The sequence below is a fragment of the Pyrgilauda ruficollis genome, unplaced genomic scaffold, assembly GCF_017590135.1.
Source record: "Pyrgilauda ruficollis isolate IOZ18807 unplaced genomic scaffold, ASM1759013v1 scaffold19, whole genome shotgun sequence".
Lineage (NCBI taxonomy): Eukaryota > Metazoa > Chordata > Aves > Passeriformes > Passeridae > Pyrgilauda > Pyrgilauda ruficollis.
This window is the reverse complement of record NW_024518095.1, coordinates 6,370,763-6,390,532: the sequence shown is the minus strand read 5'-3', so window position 1 is coordinate 6,390,532 and position 19,770 is coordinate 6,370,763. Positions and strand designations below refer to the sequence as shown.

Genomic DNA, 19,770 nt, shown 5'->3' with positions numbered 1-19,770 from the left:
CTCATCTGCTGTTGACAATATAGGCAGCCTTGGGAGACTTCCCACCTGCTTTGACTGGAAAATATAGGTGCCCTAGGCTGTGCTCTTTCTTTCTCCCCAGAATCCCCATCCTTGTAGGCTCCTTTTCCTAGCCTGTATCCAGTCCCTTGCTGATAAGAGTGACAGGAGTAGCAAACCTGGCACCAGCACTGCCCTTCACCTCGTGGGCCCATGTCCAGAGGACCAGTGTAGTGTGGAGAAGCTGTAAGCAATGGTGACCTTGTGCCTTGGTAGGGCTGATTCTTAAAGGATGTGGAAGTTTTTAGGGTCAAGACAGAAGGATCTCAGTAGTTGCGCAAATTTGGACATGAGGAATGAGGATTATAGCATAAGAAATCCAAATAATTTTCTTGATCTAGCCTGTAGAAATCGGAGTTGTCATAGACAGGTAGAACAGGCTTGGAGGTGACCGAGAACTGAAATACCCAGGTTTCACACATTGAGAGTCCAAGCAGGGGTGAGATCTGAACTTTAGCTGTCACATCCATCACCAGCCAATGCTGCTGCTGCACAGCCACCTCTCAGAGCACTGCTGAATCTGTGTTGGTTTACTTTTTCTAATCTCATTTTTCCTTGCTTTCAGATGCTGTTTATTCGAGGCACTAAGAATGTTAGAGATATCTGCTTTTGTGAACACATTTGTTAACTAGGGGTTTTGTTTTGGTTTTTTTTATGTATGTATTTCATGCACCAGAAAGGTGCCAGACCTTTTGGATGAGACTGTGTATAATTTATTGGTCTGGTGATTTTTTTAAAGATATATAATTTAAATGTAATAGATATTAATGTATATAATTGTATTTTGGCATTATGTAAATATGTATTTTTTTCTATATTGTTTATATTAATATTATGCTTCAGATAATATTTTTCTTATCACAGTTTTTATAAACTGTTCTACATAAACTATTTTAAATTGTATGGCTAACAGGACTGCTGCGTTTGGGACGCTATTGGCATGACATGGAAAAAGTTCTATACAGAAAACCTCATTTTTAAAAAATATTTCAGTGATTGTGAGATGAAATAAGCTACTATTAAGCAAGGGAACAGTAGTCCTGTATAGGAATTACAATGCTAGTCTACACTTTAAACTTACTGCTTTTCATCTGACAGAAATGGGAGTAACCCATATCACAGTGGCATACCTTTTACAGAACTCATTAACAACCGAGCAAAACAGGGTTCACCTCACTAGAAGCAACTGTTTCAGTCTAGTGTGACATAGTAGAAAAATATCAAACAACATACGCTGCAGTGAAGTCTAGCAGACCTTTCTCTGACCACGTACTTTGAGGGGAGACAGGTCACCTACTGGTTTCTTTACACTGGTTTAAGAGAGCAGAATCAGACCACAACTTGTGTCTGTGCACTTTCATGTGTGTAAAATTTTTATTAAGATAGGTGTTCAAAGACACTCCTCAGACATTTGTGTTAATAAATCTGTGAGGATGTGAAGTCTGGCAACTTCCATAGCTCATCAGAAACAATGCTGTACCAAGACAACCAAAAAAGTAGGGAGATTGCAAACACATTGAAACAAAGACATATAAAGGTATATATCCAACAGTTTACTCAACTGGAGTAAAGCTGCACTTTGCCCCAAATGCTGGTATCCTTCAAATGCCACTTGCTTTCACAATGGGACAGTTTGGCCCCAGCATGTCTACATAGAAAGAATTCTCCACTGGAATGTTACCTGATGTCAGCACCACAGGGGCAGTTGGAATGGAAAAAGGCTCATCAGGGAATGTAGGCTTGCAGGACTGTCCTGATCATAGAATCATCTAATGTTTTGGGTTGGAAGAGACATTAAAGACCATCTAGTTCCAACCCCCATGCCCCCCAAGTAGGGGCTTATTACTGAAAACATGTTTAAAATTTAAAACATATCAACTTAATTTTGTGTCAGTAAAAGAACTGAATGATATAGTAAGAAGTACAGTCAAAGAGCACTTATCAGGTATCCTGCCCAGCCAAGTGGATTATGTGCAGCCTCTCTCTCCTCTGCAAAGAGGCATCTCATTAAGGGGTCTAAACTCTCTGTTCTGCTATTACTTACCTTTATAAAATGCTCCTCAAACAAATAGTGAAGAAACAGTACACAGTTCATCTCCACCATGAAAAGAAGGAAGAGCTTCACAGTTCTTCTTTCATATATCTACCCATACTTTTCATAGAGAAAACTTAGCTTGTTGCTGAAGACAAGTGGCTAAATTCCACTTCTGTTTTGGAGAAAAAGAAATATTTCTGAATGCCTTCCGAGAGTCAGTAAGTAGCTAACTGAGTGCCTAACTGAGGAACTCCTGTGCCACAGCAGGACTGTGCATATCCATGTTACTCTAGTTTTCCTAGAAAAGGTAGCAGCCTGATAGTCACTCTTCCTACTCCATCTGGAATCTCATCCTTTCTTGACCAAATACCCTCACAGGCCTCAGAAATCCCCCTTCAAATCAGCTGTCACAGCTGCTCAGAACATGTAAACTTGGTTATTCTTTTTAGGTGTTTCTGAATGAAAATACTGCTCATCCCTCCTGCACATCCTCTTTGGCACCACACAAACCTCAAAATTCACCACCCTTAATGGAAACCGAAGAAGGGAACTAGCATTAGAGTGGAAGACACTTTCACAGAGGAAAGTCTAAGCAAAACCACAAAGAAATGATCACATTTTCTGCAGATGCCTTCTTTATTTCCTTTGCTAGATGCCTAGGTTAGCAAGCAAGGACAAACAAGCATGGTAGCTTTAGATCGACTGTTGATCAGGCTAATGACTTCTGCACTTAAGGCATTGTGAAAACTGCTCTTGTGTTACACGCACTGCCTTTGGTCCTTTCCTTCTTGCAGGGGTAGCCAAGGAACGAAGATCACCATGTTAGTTACCAGCAGTACAATTACACTGTTAACACAGTACCCTATAAATTACCTCACACTCCATATCACCATGTCATTTTTTAATGCTGAGGGAAATGAAACTCACTCAATATTATATGGTCTGAGAGCAAAAGTCTGATTGTATGCTCTGTATGTGTGTTGTTCATCATTTCAGAAAGACACACATTATTCTGCAGTTTATTTTATCATTCTGACATCCCTTTTCTGCAGCTACAGAGTTCGTACATGTGTACCCAAAATGATGTCATAGCAGACAGCTAGTTTCATCTTTTCTCTCGGCTAATAATGGACACAGCTCATAAGCCTCTTCCTCCTCATCACTTCATAATATGACAGATAACCTTAAACACTCTGGCACAATGCTCTTGAGCAGCTTTACATTTCTGCCCAAGTAGGTCACACATGAGACTGTATACACACATTATTGCTCTGGTTCTGCTCTCTAGCCAATCCTACTCATATGAAACCAGTGTAAATCCACTGAGAAAAAGTAAAAAAGTATCTATGTAGCATTTTGTTAATATGCAACACCTACTTATCAGTATAAGTAGTTATATTTATTGTGCCTCTAAACTGAATAACAGGACTGATGAAAAACTGTTAATGTAACAAGAATAGATTTGAGGGAGCTTGTGTGCTGAACAAAGACAGCTCTTAAGGAGAAACACATCTTTTGAATGTCCTTGATGATGTTCAGAATTCCCTTCTTGATGTTTCCCAATAATAATGTTAGAAAGCAAGGCTAGTGTTGTTGCTGATCCATAAGCTAAGATTTGCACACTTACTTGGAGCCCGTCCTTTGAATCTCTGCATGGTCCACAAAGCTACCTGAATACTTTCATGAAAGTCAACTGGAATGCTTGCCTGAAGAAAATACCATTCCACTTCTGAAGCACTTGCAGGGTTGGGCTTTTAGGTTAATTCAAATTTTTGTGTTGAAAGTTATTTAATAATGAAAAAATTGTAATAAATATTTTTTTTAATCTGTGCAATAAAATTACAAGATCCACTAGCAGTTGTAGGGGAAAAAAATAGATTTTACATAGCTGGAGTTGATAAATGATATTTTTTGTTACTAATGGAACACAAAAGTGGGTGAGAGAAATAGGCATACTGTGAAGATGTCAAAAAGTGCAACTTTATACATTTTTCTCTGCTGCTATAGTTATTTAGCAATAAATAATGCCTAAAATGCCAGAAATATTATTTTGTGCCATAATATGCTATGAATTTCCTTCCAATTGTAGAACAGAAAAAAGAAAATGTGTGAGCTTTAAGTTTATATTATGTATTGTATATGGTTATTTACACTTTGACTTTGAAAGCACAAAGTTAAACACTAGACAGGAGTACATGAGCACTTAGCTGTGCTCCTCAGCCTGGGATTTAATATATGGACTAGAGTGATGAGAACTACAGCCATCAAATCACTCGATCAGCATCTCTCTCCAAGGCCACAGAACAGAGAAATGCATCTGCACTCAGAGATACAGCCTGCCACAGCCACAGCTTCGTGTCCAAGGAGTGCCTTGGCAGGTGCTTAACATTTATTCAGATTTCTTTCAATGCTTCAGACGTACAGTTTGTGTAAATAAAATGCAATAGAGAATGACCACCACTCCCTCATGGCCCTGTCACCGATGTCTGGGCTCTGGAGCTGTGAGCTCTGGGACCTGTAATCCCAGGATGCTGTAACTTTGAATTGAAATGAGTGCTCACCCCAGTATTTGGGCAACTTGCTGTAGACCCCGTGCCCTCAACTGGCTCCCTCACACTGACAAAATCAAAATCCTGACCTGTTGGTAGCACCTCTATGGCCAAAGCAAACTGGTTTGTTATCAGTGACCTCAAAGATCAGCAGCTGGTTCAAACTGGGATTTTTTTTTTTTTTTTAAGGCTGGCAGGAAATACTGGAGACTAGGGACTAGCTAATTGAGAAGAAACTGTGGAACTGGGACACATACAGTGTCAGCAATGCTGGTAGTCTGATGTCCATGACAGTTTAGTTGTTTCTTGGTTTATTTGAAAGCTAGAGAAATACTGTAAGTAACATTAGGAAGCTAAATATATATTGCTCTAGAGCAGGGCAGTACACTATAGTAAAAACCCCACAGTTTTGAAATGTGGCTAGCCATAAATTCTTTGCCAGTGCCTGGAGTAAAGTGTCTGAAAAACATCTTCAGTACTCCATGCTCATATGCAACATAATTACTTATAATTGTGTTCCTAACAAACACTGGGTGAACACAGAACTGTGCTACTATTGTCAATTTAATTTATGCATTTAAGTATATTTTTATATTTTTAGCTACAGTCAACAAATCAAATATATTTGAGTGTATTTTACACATTTTTATAAATACTTCATGAATAAAACATTCATTTTAAAAATCACATTCTTGTCTTCTGTTTGACTGCCTTTTCATTATGGATTTTATTGTCCTGCTTCTCAGAGAAAAGGTCATAAGTGAGTTTGATTTCAATTGAGACCATCTTCAGAGAACATTAAATTCATCAGAAGCCTCAGCCTGTTGGGAGAAAAGAGGCTCTGCTGTTGCCCGCTGGCCAGATTAGTGCCCATGTGGAAAGATGCCATTGTTCTCTTCTCCTCCCTGGTTTTGTGCCCTCCTTTAATAAGCCAGATACTGTCTGGGTTATGCAGTGGATATTTGAAACCACAGTGGGTCTTGAACTTGAGTGCCTGTTATTTTAGAGACATTTTGCCAGGCAGTTGTACCAATTAGCACCCCACTGCAGCTCCATGGCTGCCTGCCCCTCGAGGATCTGAGCCATGCTTTTTAACAAATGTATTTCATCTCCTCCTACTCTCCACAGGTCTTAAAAACCATTAGCATAACCATCCTTGTGGGGTCAGGGTGCTTGGCAGTAGCGTGTTTACTGCTAATGCTCGTCTCAGTTACTCCTTTTTGGTCATCAAAAGTGTTTAAAACAAGTTTAATTAAAAGAAAGGATGGCTTATTGACTTGTACTGTGAACTATTTGCTGAGGTGATTTGTAGCTAAGGCAGTGGGAGTTGTGAGATTTTTTTTTCATGATATAAAAGTTTATCTCTGAGTTCTGCTCTGTCCTGAAACCAATGCAGACACAAAAGAGAAGTGATAAAATAATGTACAGTTAATATCTGCACACAAGAAAAACAAGGCAAACATTACAGACAAGGATAGATAATAATGTTTTGACAAGATACAGCAAGGAAACGAAAGAGTCTCTTCTAGTTCAACAAGAACACAGTGGTGGATTCCTGTTAAAATATTCCCAGAATCTAGTTTTTGATGTTTTTACATGCACTTGCTTTGTACCTGGGCTTCATACCTACAAGCTGGTGGTTTTATCTGATAAAGTCATCTCCTGTACCCTAATCTCAGTTTTCTCTCTGTGCCTGTCTTCACTATCAGTTGCTTTATTATGGCCTAGAAATAGCTGCTTAGACATCTTATGGCAGGCAGGATGTAGCAATGCTGATATGTCAGCACATACCACAAGTGAAAATTTCAGATGTTACTAGCCAAGGCTTTGCACATCACTCTGGTACAACACCACTCCCAGTTTGTGAAAAAAACCAAAAAACAAAAACACCACAGGATAAAAAGAGGGGGGAAAAGCATTTCAGTTAATTTGTGATGTTCCAAAAGCAAGAAGCCCTTCTCCTGTTCCCAGGGTCAGTGCTCTGTGGGGCTGGGGGATGCTCTGCAGTGGCTGCACAGGCCATGGGCAGGTCAGGGGGGATTCGTGGCATGGCTGGGCTGAATTGGTCACTGAGCCACCCTTGGGCTCCCCCTGGAACTGACCTGCTGTTGGTTCTCCTCAGGCCAAAGCTGCAGCTTCTTGCGGTCTTGCTCCTGCAGGTGCCTGGCGTCCTCTTTGTACCCCAGGTGGGTGCTTACTGCATCGTGCAGAGCCTCGCTACAATGAGCAGCTTTCCTTGGGTGAGAGGTGGTCCCAGCTCCCAGAGATCCGCAGTAGTATCAGCAGCACAGAGCAGGCACAAAGGCACCTTGGTCCAAGAGGGCAAAGCATTTTTTGGACCTCAAAGCCTTTAAGTCTCCAGGGAAAACATCACCTCAGCACCCACAGCTTTGCTGTTGACAGGTCCTGCGGCCCCCAAAAGAGGCTAAAATTCCCCTGAGGGCTCTCACTGACCAGACAGGGTCCCATTGTCAGCACAGGGAGCGTATGCTCCAAGCCAAATTGCAGGCTGCCTCCCCACCCCTCCAGACTCAAATTCCCAGTCAGAAAGGGTGGCAGAAGCAGGTCCCAGCCAACAGAGTGCTCCAGGGGGCTGCACACAGCTTCAGGGTTCAAGGAGAGAGGAAAGTGTGCAGTAGCCCAGCTGGGATTCAGCGCTGGTGTGCTGCTCCCGCCGTGCTGAGCCTGCAGTCACTGAGCTGTGGGGCCGCAGCGTGAGTCATGGGGGCTGCAGAGGCACGGGTTGGGGACACACCAGCTCTACCAGTGCCCCCGTCCCAAGGCTCACAGGGATCTGTACACTCCAGAGGCCCAGAGCATGAGCCAAGAGCAGTGCCAAGAGCCAGGCCAAGAGGGCAACAGCCATGCCCTTGTGCAGCAGCCGAATGCCAGGCTCCAAGCACCGCTGGCAGGTTCTGTGGCTGCTTGGCCAGACATCATTGTACACAGTTTTTTGCACACTCATGCCAAAATCCCTGCCAAATCACACAGTGTACTTGCTTGCCTTTGGTGGTTGCTTGCTGATGTGCCAAACCAAACCAGTAGCAGATGGAGCAGCTACTTCTTACCAAGGATAAAGGCAGAGATTTCCCACCCTCCTGACATTGGTGAGGCCACACAGCCTTGTTCACAGAGGACACCTGAGACCTGCAATTTTAGTCCTCTCAGGACAAGAAGGGGCCCAAACCTGGGTATTTCTGCCCCTGTAAAACTTAACCCATTTTTCAGTAAGAGGAACTGTTCTTTCTAAAGGATAGGGCAGGTATAAAGGGGTGAGCTGAGTGAACCCCTCCTGGGGATCCATGTCTCCCAGCAGCCCTTTTTCAAAAGCTGAATCTCATGGATGTTTTCTATGAATCTGTCTAGGCTGGGCTTGGATAAAGCATTAAAATCATCCAGGTTTTACTAAGCAATGCCCAAGTGCATCCTCATTCATAGGTCCAAAATTGGGGCAGAAGAGCTGAATATGAGGCTACTATAACACCATCATAAAAACCCTTTGGTGGGTTGTCAGGAGCATAAATTTGGCTTTAATCTGGTACTTCTTTTTTTCTTTCTAAATCCTGGTTTCCAATTCTAGCTCAGAAAATTTTACTTTGGAAACTTAGTAATAGTTTTAAAAATTAACTCTTTCCACTATAATCACAAAATCTCTCCCAGTCCTGTTGGATACATGGGATAAATGTATCTGGTTTTTGCCCAGATGCGAGTTTGAGGCTGTAGTGTGGCCAGCACAGGAAGAAGGCCCTCCAATTCTGTTTTCCATACCCCAGAGAGTAAAGAATCTTGAAATTAAAGAAGAGACTAGGGGCATTCTGGGTAAGAACAACCAAACGTCCTGGAAAATCAAATAGAGACCATATGGCCTGTAGTAAAGCTACCCAAATAGGTTTGGTATGAATGGAGCTACACTGTAAAACACAGAGTAAAAATAATTGGATGCAGAGAGCAAAGTGAAGATGCTCAGAATGCTCCATGCATCTTAGCTAGGGAAAAATGTTGTACAAATAAAAGACAGCTACAGAAAGGTCCATGTGTTAATTGGGGGCAATGACTAAAGTTGCAGTAACGAAACCACTAGGACAAAAAGATGGATGGTTGCAAAGGCAATAAAGAGATATACAATGTTCAAAGTATCAAACATAAGAAAATACATGCTCAAGATACCAGACATGATAAATGCCAGCATCCTGTTGTCTTATTATTGGATCTAAAAGACACCTGGAGCCAAATTGTTTGTGAGAATCCAACTTCGAAAGAATGAACTGTCAGACAACTGGAATTAATTAGCGCCCAACAGTTCTGTGCTAGAAAGGTTGGAGAGGACTAAAAATATCCAAGGAGCCTGTTTCTTTACACATCAAGCCAATTAGATCTGGTCAGGCTGTGACAAATTTTCTGTAAACATTCTGGTGAACAAGAAACTCCCCCAGCATCCTCCAGCAGTTCCCAAGGTGAAATCTTGCCTCTAAAATGCCAGAGCTTTCAATTACAAAAGTGGAGAAGGGAAAAACCAAAAAGAAGTGCTAGTGTCAAGTATGTATTTCAGATCCTTGACCTGGCAATATTCTTCACCACGGATTTGTGTTTTGCTGGGATTAGATCTAAACATCTTATTGCACTGAGTCTATGAGAGAAAAAGAAGAAAAGACAGAAAAGATGGTGAGTGAATTTTTTCTGTTCTTGTCTAGGGAAGATCCATCAATTTCAGTGGGGAAAACACACATATATCCATGCTGGGATAGGAAGCCAGCTAAGAAGAAGGATAAAGCCACCAAAGACCTCCAACAGTATTGTGGCAACATCTTTTATTTATTTCCCCTTCTCTGAAAAAAAAACAAAGCCTGTGAAGGACCATATGGTGTGCTCGCAGGGGAAGTCTCTGTTGTGCTCTGAGCAGGGGCTGAGCTGACGAGCTCGCACAGTGCAGGAGCACACTTGCCTCTCCCATGAGCTCCTTGCACCAAGGGGAGGCCCACTTCTCCTTCCTCACTCAGCCTCGCCAGGGAATGCCGCACTGGAATTCTTTGTCTGGGATGCTGCTGTCCCCAAGGAAGTGGCTCTCTCCCACCTCCTCCTTTCCACCCCTGTTCTGCCCACTTGTTCCTACATCCCTCTGTGTGTTGCCACTCAGTGCAGCAGGCTGGGGAAGTGACCTGTGTCAATAAAATTGCCTTGTCATCAACAAAAACAAATAGCTATTTTTAATCTCCCCAGTTTGTTCCAGGGGAGACAGTCAGAGGGTTTTGTGCAGCCATGGACTCACAGGACGTGGGTTGTCAGACATTACTCTGTTTCTCAGACTTTCCCCACTCCCTTAGTCCAGCTGCACTGGCCAAACATGATCTGCCACTCCCAAGTCCCTCCTGGCTGTCCCCAGAAAATGAGATTCCAACCCACCTCGGCCCCCAGACTACGCCCATGAGGAACAGGAATGATGGGTTTGAAAAAAGGCTAGTCCAACACTGACTTTCCCATAAGTGCAAGTATGACCAATGGCTGGGTACCAGCCTCAAAGAGGAAGGGACCAGAGAAAGTGAAGGTGAAGATCTGGAGAGCAGGAGGAGGATGGATACTGGTTCATGCCCTGTGTTATGCCAAGCACATGAAAGCCCAGCATGCTGAGACTTTTTTCCCTGCATCAGCCTTCTCCAGGGAGATGGGGAATCTGAGAGCCTTGTTAGTGTGACCCAGTCCCCTTTGCTCCTGAAGTGCCACTTTACATCTTCTAGTACCCACACACTGAAAGGCAGAATTGAATGCAGAGGCTTCACAAACAAATTTTTCTCCATACCCTCCCCCCTGTAGTTCTTATCTTCAGTAATTAAATTATGCAGCTGAGGAAAGTGATTTGGAAAACAGATGGCATGCAAGATGCTAGAGAAAACAGTGGTGCATTTTAAACCTTACAGCAGAGGCACAGACAGATTTGGGTGGTATATGGGCCTTGAAGTAATTGAACGTCAAATGCTGCTTGTGCAATGACCTTTCAACAGAAGGAATGAATGGCCCTCAGCCTTCAACTTGATACTCACAATTAAGTACCCAAATCAAGTTTTCCATGACCATTGTGGCTGGTCTAATCTGCCACAGAATATGGTGTGACCTAAGCAGGTCTTTGGTAACTGACAATGGTAGGAAATATGGGATCTGGGCAAGATGGAGCCCTGAAGCAAGCACCTCAGCCTGGCACAAGTCTGAAATGTAAGGGGAAAAAACACCAAAAAGAAGGTATCATTAATCTGTGTGAGGCTCTAAGCCCCTTCTCTCCCTGTCTTCCTTACATGTAAGACCACAGTGGGCAAGGCTGGGTGAGGAGCAGCTGCCAGAGCTGCTGGCAGCACAAATGCCATGTCCCCAGACATGCAGTGGAGCGCTGTGTGATGGAAGCCCACTGCCCACGTGCAGCAGGACACAACGGGAGCTCTTCTGCCCGCATAACTGAGGAAAGGTGTTCTCCAATGACACTTGCCTCTGGATCTGCATTAAAGCATCTTCACTCAACACGTAGGTGGTAAAAGAGATTGCTCTAGCTTGTGTTGGATGGGGCTATGGCCTCTGTCCAGGAAAATGGCACAGTCATCAAATCCCACCCTCTGAATGGAGGAGGTCGCCTTGTAATGGAATCCGTCACAAGAGGAGCTGGGGAGTGCTGCAGCTGTTTCCACTGCTGAACATATTTCCACACAAAGCTGGAGGTAATTCTCAGAGAGATTAATAAATTGAACATAAAGAGTTTAAACCATCCAGATAAATAATGGCAGATGTTCAGGGATGGAATAACAGACAGAAGTATGAGTTATGCAGTGCCTGCAGTTCAAAGAAAATGAGTTCAAACTGCGAGGGCATTGTTCAGAGGAACAGTAAGGGATAAAGCAATGGGAAGAGGGAGGAAAAGGGAGGAAAAGCTGTCTCCCTTCCCTCAAATGTGTGCGTACCAATCCCTGCCAACATGGAGAGCCACATCTTCATTGTCAAGCTAGCATCCAGTGGAAGTAGCAGCAAGCACTGCCACTCACAGCTTCACACCCTGGCCTGCACAGCCGGTTTCCCCAGAGCACTTTAGGCACTTAACTTAAACACTGCATTGCTCCACAAAACCTGCATCTCCCCACAGATGTTTCCAGCAAGGGATGGGAACTGGGCTAGTCTCTGAGGCAGGGGTTGAGGAACCAGGATCCCTGCAGTTCATATCTGTGTCCGTTTCACTGTCCAGCCCTTCATATAAAATCTAACCTCTGCACGTAGCAAATGTAAGAAATTCTGGTTTCCTGGGGTTGTGAGGAGACCCAACTGCAATTAATAACTCTACCTCCGGGCCTCTTCCTCATCCAAGGACAGAATAAATTTTAACATCATACATTTGCCAGAAATTTACTCCTGTGAAAGAGGAAGCAAATGCTTCACTGTCAACAAGACTGCAGGTCTTATGTGTTTGTTGGGGTTTTTTTTCTCAAAAGGTGGTGTTTAAACGTAGAGGGACAAATTATCAGAACACTTTTGAACTACATAATGAGTATTGCTAATAGCCGTTTTTGACTTGGCAGCACAGTCTTCAAGGTTATTTAGCAAAACCCAGAATGCACATCAAACAAAATAAAAATTTCATTTTAATATGTATTGGCAAAATAAATATAAAAGTAATCAATTTAGCTTTTCATTTTTAATTTTGCCTTTTTGTTTTGGCTATCAATAAAAACAACCTTGAAAATATAACATAAGAGTTAGAGAGGAGTGATGGAGGAACAATAAAATAAGGAGGAATGCTAGTCGGTACAGAATGTCTTTGATCATTTCAAAGCTAATTATTGAAAAAGGCACTCAGTGTGCATGAATGCAGAATAATGATGAGTTTGGTAAACACTTGCTGCACAATACATATGTATTTGTGTGCCTGGAGAGAGGGTGCTCAACAAGGAAGCAACAGAGGGAAATCAAAGCATGTGTGCATCACTCCAATAGCAAGATGCAGGGAAGGAAGGACTTCCAATCCATCTTTGAGGCACAGTTAGTGCTGCAATGAGCTTTCACTATGCATTAGTTGTTCTATTCCTACAAAATGGGCTGTAAATCTGCATAGGTACTGTAAACAAAAACAAGTAATTCCCACAAGGTTTCAATAGAGGTCAAGGCATAGTTTAAAAACTGACATAAAACATGGAGTATTGCCTAAGCCATTTCAATTTTGCCTTGCTTGGCATAGCAAGAATTCTGTGGGCACACATGCATGTCCCATCAGTGAGAAAGACAGGTTCCTGTCAAGTGGATTGTGAGCATCAGTACATGGTTCATGCCCAAAATAAGTCTGGAGGAAAACCTCACATAGCCCCAAACCTGTTGACATTGACAACATTGAACAAACTTCCTTCCCCTGGCAAGAGTTTAGGCAGGGGTTCTCTGGTCATGCATGGGTTTGCAGCAGAACTGTGTTGCTCTTTGGAAACAAAGATCAGCATGATGGTTCTGATGCTGCACTGGCAGAGCTTGAAGCTGGCAGCAGAAGTTGCTGCTCTGCTTTACCTAGATCCAGACAGGATGGGGCTATTTCCCTTGGGTTCTGCCTGCTTCAGATCCTTCCTGGGGCACCAAAAACCGTCCACATTGCTGTAAACAATGCAACACTGCTCTCAGCTACACAGAAATTTCAACACAAAAAAGAATGGGAAATACATTTCTCTGAGCAAAACAGGTGAAAAAAAAATAGGTTGAAACAGGTTAAAAAAACATGGTACCCCCACATGTCCCCAAAATGTCACCTAGTGACAGCTACTGGAGAAAAGGCTAGAGTTTCAGCCCCAAAACATCAGCTACATGCCATCAAAACCCAGGGTTAGCTAGCACCAGTGTGTTTTTAGCAGCCTATCTGAAGGTTTTACAGTCACAGTTTTGCTTGCTGAGATTTTTCCTCCCACCAAAACATTTGGTCTGTACCTTTTATCTTTATTTATTACCTTATATTTTCCAAGAATAGACAAGTCATTTTATTATTCTGCTAGTATTCTTAGTTCCTAATATTTGTTATTGAATCACCTGCCCATCAAACTGAAGCTCATAAATCTCCTGATCTGGCATATTTTTAAAAATGCAATTAATTTGCCCTTTTTCTTGCCATTTAATATCATGAAAAAAAAAGTTACTGAGACACCTCATCCCACACCTGTGCTTGGAAGCTCACTCTTCATTATTGCTTTGTGTTGACAATTCTGCAGCCCATTTTCAGTCTCCTCTCTGTGGTTGCCATCCTGAACTTAAATTAACTTTATCAATAAGATCTTGAGATAATATTTTAAATGCTTCTCATGATGTATTGCTTCTTGTACATGTCTCCATTAGCAAAAAAGCAGGGAAGTTCACAGGACATTATTTATGTTTAATACAGCTTACTGCCTGTGATTCACTCATCCAGATACTTGCAGATTCATAACATATGCTGTGTATTTTTTATAAGGACTTAAAACTATTCCATCAAAAGCAAGAGGCACTAGCTAACTCCGTAATTTCCATATACTTTTTCTTTTTGTATCAGACCCATTTTTCATGATTTTTCAGAAAAGAAATAGTAAGGATCTAGGCTACCTGCTGTTTAGGTGTGCTGACTGTTGTATATTTGGTCCTTCCAAACTACTCTCCCCCTGCCTAAGAACAGACTTCCTGAAAATTTCACAGTAATTTTTCAGTTGTCTCAAACATTATTCTTCAGAGGAATAGTGCAGAAAAATACAATTCAGCCCTTTGGTTTCCATGGGAGAGTTCATTCTTTGCCAAACCCGTGCCCCTCCCAGCGTTCCACATTTGCCTTAGGTGGGAGCTCTCTCCCTGATGCCCCTGGGTGGTGCTGCCTCCCCACAGCCCCACACCCTGGCAGTGCTCCTGATATCCAGAGCCCTGGCAAATGCCAGGTGTTACATCCTAGAGGTGCTGTTGGATGGACACAGCAGGGCAGAGAGGGTGGCTGCCCTGCTCCCTCTCCTGTGGGTACCACAAGACAAACCAGCCTACTGCAAGAGGGGAAAGGAATTGATTCTGCTGTATGGGGTCCAAATAGCTGAAGTATTTTGTCCAAAAACCCTTAGTTGCTGAACAAGCAATTATGTGAAAGAGCTTACAGGTTGATTTCTTTTCCAACTGCTTTTAGTGGTTGGCAATTGGCATGCAAATAAAAACAAGGATAGAATTTACGCTAGCTGAAACATTATGAACAAGTTATATTATTAAAAGTAAAGTTTGAGCTCCATTAGCTCATTAAATAAATTACAGTGTTTGCTTTTCTTTAGTGCAGTGTCAGAAGTGGTTCTGAATTTCTGGGAGAGTTATTTTCCATTGATTGCTGTATGTGCTGTTTGGAGACTGTGTACTGTAGGTGTGTATGCAATTTTACAGCTATGCCAACACTTTATAATATAATTTAACATGCAAATTACAGCTATGTAGTGTATTAAGCTGTTCTTTTTTCTTTTTACAGCGTCTCCAGCCATGCACCCAATGCACACAGAGTGATTTTTTGGCTTACCAGGCTTCAAACCATCAGACCACCAAAGAGGTGTGAATTGAGCACAGTGCAAGCAATGGCAGCATTCGGGCTCACCTGTCAAACCAGGAGGGGAATTGTGCAGCCTCTCAAATACCAAACTTTGGGGCTGATTCATTCAGTGGGTCTGTGACCTGACAAGGCAGTATGATTAATTGCACACATACTCCCTCAGAGGTTTTCCTGCTCATGCTTTCTGCAGCAAAGATTGTTAGCTTGACAGATCAGCATAGCAGCCTCTTAAGATGCCAGAAAGGGAAGCGGTTGGTTTCTGATTGAAAGTTAATGGAGCAACAGCAGCTGCTCCACACTGAGGGGAAAAAAAAGCCCAAACCAAACAGGCTTTGATTCTCAGAGAAAACCACACATGGGAATAAGCTGATTTTTCGATAGCTCTGGCTGTGGGATCCTGTCAGGGATTGAAAGACTGTATTTGCATGATATAATAGGTGTCATAATTAGAAATTCAGCTGTGCTTTCTCTCATCTGATTATTTAAATATAAGCCATGGCATGAGTGTTTTTCTTTTCTAATTTAATGTTGTTTTAGGTGTCTCTTGTTCCACGTGTTTGTTCTTGATACTTTGGCCATTTAAGCTAAAGTTTGCAGAAACCCTGATTTGGCAGGCAGCTCCTGTAGTTGCAGTGCTGAGCAAAGATGCTTGCACAGCACCTCCCTTTGCTCACAGGCAATCCACACTGTCCCTCTGTCGGACCAGCCCCACTGCCAGTTTGAAATAGTTTTCACTTTTCAAGTAAGCCTTAGCAAATTGCATTAGACACTTCCTCAAGAATTCTGAAGCCCTACCACTTTATCTATTAAAAGGTTTAAAACATTGACTGGTGTTTCCCCTTCCACATTTCCCAGCTGGACTCTGGCAGGATAACACAGGCTTGATGGATGCTTTCATGCTGTGTGTGAAATGAGCAGGGCTGTGTGGCAGCCCTCTGCAGACATGCCTGCTCCTGTGGGCATCACACCACAGCCTGCCCCAGTGAGGAGGCTCCCAAGAAGCAAACTGCACCAGGGAAAGCCCAGATGGCAGCACCAGGGCTGGGGTGGGCACAGCAGGCTGTGCCATGCAGCAGATGCATGGAGAGCGCTGCACTCTCGCCTCGCAGATGCCTTTGTTCTGTTCCAGGGCAAATCCCCCAAAAGACACTTGGAAGGGCACGTCTGGAAACTGAGACCTGTGCTACCGCCCCACTGCACTTCCCAACCTGCATCCTTCAGCACCTGCTGAAGAGCTGAGTTGAAAACAGTCCTTTAAATCCAGCAGTCTGTGCTGGACCCCTGTCAAAGGGCTATGTTTATAGCACAGATTATCGGTGAAGATCTTCTAAAATGCCCCTGGATTCCCCCATGACATCCCTCAGCTTCTCCGAGTTTGAATTAAGCTGTTCATTCAACAGCTATATTTTCTAACTGTGTGAAATCTTGTCTGTTACTGGCAACACAGAAGCACATAAGCAGCAGGAAAAAGGCAACAAGAAGTGCTTCTATTACTACAACTTTTAAAGTGAGGGTAAGAAACTAACAGAGATACTGTTTAAACAAATTGATTTAACTGCACTACATGAAAGAGAAGGCAGGTCTTACTGAAGTGGAGCAGTAGACAGCATGCCAGAACAAAATTCCTCAAAGCAATGGCATATAAATATTGAATAAAATGCAAAAGCCAACTCTGCAGATGGCTTTGGGAAAAGCAGCCGCTCTGGCTGCAAGTATGTTTCAGAGAATACACCACAAAACCTGGAAACCTGCAAAGCCAAGGAGGAAATCAGTGAATAATCTGTTAGAGGGAAATCCCCAGCTTCCACAATCAAGTACAGGGATTACAAAGACATTTCTAAATCAGTGAGGGATGGGATGAGACAGAAGACTGAATGTTAGGATTTTGAGTTTTCCCCTTAGCAGCCCATACTGCCATGCCAGGCACATACCTGCTGCTGGTCTTTGGATACCAATTTTGATATTTAATTTGGGGTGTTAATCTCTCAGCAAAACAATTTAATATCATCTCTGTAGCCATTACTTTCTTCCAGAGGCCTTTGCAAAAGGCATTTCCAACAGATTTAAATATATGATTGCCAATCAAGTGCGCTGCATCCGCTCAATTTGCTTCTTTCCTTTGCTCAGAGAACCAGCTGTAGGATTCACTCACAAAAGCTTCTGGAGCAAAGAAAGAGAGGATTTTGTTAATCTGGATTTGTGAGCCCCAAACTACTGGTTTAAAATTTCATGATGAATCTGTGTCACCGTGTAGTTCCTTCTCCCTTGGGAAAACAAAGGACGAACATATGTAGAAAATCAGGCTTATTCTTCTTAACTGTAAGAAGCAACCAAAGAGAAATAAGTGAAGAGAATTTGGCATCACCTTACTCAGATAACTAAACCACCCCACCTGCAGCTTCATGTGATTTGCAGAGTGGGAGCAAGTAATATATATATTAAAAAACAGCAACCAAACCCCCAAATCAGACACACAATGCAGTGTTTCTGTGGGTTGCTGAAGCAAGAGAATCACAGTGGGTGCAAACAAGGACACAGAAATGAGACATGAGTGAAACAAAACAGTGTCCTTTGCAGGACAGCTCTGTCAGAAGTTTGTAGGCTTTCCTCTGAGAGCTGAGAGCTCACAACCTCTCTGCACCCAGTATATCCAACACTACTCTTTTCAGTAGGCTGAGGCAGAAGGTACCAGTGTGAGCTGGACAGCAGGCACCTTCAAAGTGGTGAAGTTTAACACAAAGAATTGGAAATTTTTCTTACAAGAGGTATTTTTCATCTACAGGTCTGGAGGTGCTTGAAAATATGCAGCCAATGTCAACTGGATCTTTCACACATGTGCCAAGGAGCATCAAGTTCCTACCCCTACAAACATATCTCCTTAACTTCCTTTGAGGGAACAGCTATCCCAGTGTGGACTGGCACCAGAGGACGCTCCAAAAGTGACACAGCAAGTAACAAGGGAAGCAGTGAATGACCTCCAGTCCCTCTGCTGCCTTTGCCATGCGTCAGCCTCGTCACTGGGCACCACAGTGTGTACAGGTCTTATGGAAACCAATTCTAAAACACACAGTACAATTAATCTGAAAAGGACACTGGGCAATGCAAGCAGGTTTGTCATCGTGCCTTGTGCCAGCTAAGCTTTCAGGCTTTCAAATCTAGCACTTTTCTCATCCTCAGGAAATATTTCTGCTATGTGTTAAAATCACAATGAACCCCAAGGTATTTACACATAATACTAAGAATATCAGAGATTAGTATAATGCACAGTATGTTTAGAATTGCAGAATAGTTAATGTAGATTAAAGTGCTTTGCCAGTAATCACTCACTTCCCTGACCTAGCCACATGGCTTTTCCATTTTGCTGCACTCCAGCACTGCCCAGCTGCACAGCTGGTCCCGGGGGGGCAGCCCTGTGGGGCAGTGACAAGTGCCATGAAACTGCTCTGGCCCCAGCCTCTGACTACAGCAGGCTAAAATGTGCTCTGGGAGACTGCCAGAAATATGGAACTCTCTGTGCTGAGCACGTGGACCAGAGCTGGTGCTCCCATCACACACAGCAAGGGGCTGGGGCAAGCAGACCCAGCAAGACTGCAGGGCCACAGTGCCCTGTGTTTGCTGCAGCATCCCCCCGGAGGCAGCCTTCATGGAGCTGGTGTCCTGGGATAGCAGCTCAGCAGCAAACACCCACAGCCCTGCAAGGAGCTGACGTCCCTCTCTGGTGGTGTGAGTCACACCAGTGACACACAGGCTCTCCTCAGCAAGAGTTCAGGCACTCCGCTCTTTGGGCAAGATGCTGCTAAAACATACTCCTGTAAAATCCCTGCCCCTTACAGCCTGGAGCATTCGTGAAGAGGGTATCTGAGAGGGGACAAGAAAAACTGCAGGGACTGAATACCACTGAGGCAATAAACTTAGATCCAGTGTTTAATCATATTTTCCAATAACTTTCATTTTTTTTTAAGTATTTCTGAGAGATGTCTACATTTCATCACAGTGAATGGGTGATGATAAAAGGTTTTGTCTAGACAGAAGGTAAAGTTTGAACTTTAAAATTAAGTTCTACACAGTGGGGAAAAAAACCTAACCAGCACAATGTTCTGTTTGCCTTAAAGCTTAAAAAAAAAAAAGAAAAAGAAAAAAAAAAGAAAACCTCCAAAAGTTAAAACCCCCAAAACAATAACATTGTATTATTTTGGAAATATATTCTATCTAAAGTAAATATTTTAAATATTTAATATTAAACATTAGCAAAGATCACTTTGTGGAGATGAAAGCAACATCATCAGGGAGTTTCATAAACTGTCTCAGTTTCTGGGTAGCTGCTCTTCAGCACTAACAGCACACAGCATATTTGGTGCAGTGTAAATTTTCTCTCTTTTTTTTTTTTTTTGGTAGAATATACTTATTTAGTGCCATAGCAGAAGAAGCAATTAGCAGGCATTTAATGGGGCAATCTCCCAAGAACAGTCCTGAGACAAGAGCTACTCCACCACAGATCAGGCCCTGGAAGGAGATGCAGCTGGGTGCCCGCAGACCTGCAGGTGTGTCAAGCTGCCCCACCTGAGACCTGCTTGCAGGCTTTTCTTTTC

General features: G+C 42.9%; 1 protein-coding gene across 4 annotated transcripts in view; it reads left to right on the top strand.

Annotated features, from left to right (window-relative positions):
- Positions 1 to 19,770, top strand: part of PTPRB (protein tyrosine phosphatase receptor type B) — a 77,457-nt gene that overhangs the window by 57,490 nt on the left and 197 nt on the right. The window contains exons 34-36 of one of the 4 annotated variants that reach the window (XR_005954950.1): positions 15,104 to 15,181; positions 17,964 to 18,290; positions 19,577 to 19,722. Coding sequence is in view for 3 of the 4 variants with exons in the window: in XM_041465586.1 (XP_041321520.1) it covers positions 15,104 to 15,138 (35 nt within the window). In the remaining variant the exon portion in view is untranslated. Of the gene's footprint in view, positions 1 to 622; positions 5,320 to 15,103; positions 15,185 to 17,963; positions 18,291 to 19,576; positions 19,723 to 19,770 lie in introns of those variants that run through there. The other 3 variants (XM_041465586.1, XM_041465583.1, XM_041465585.1) reach the window with 3 other exon arrangements.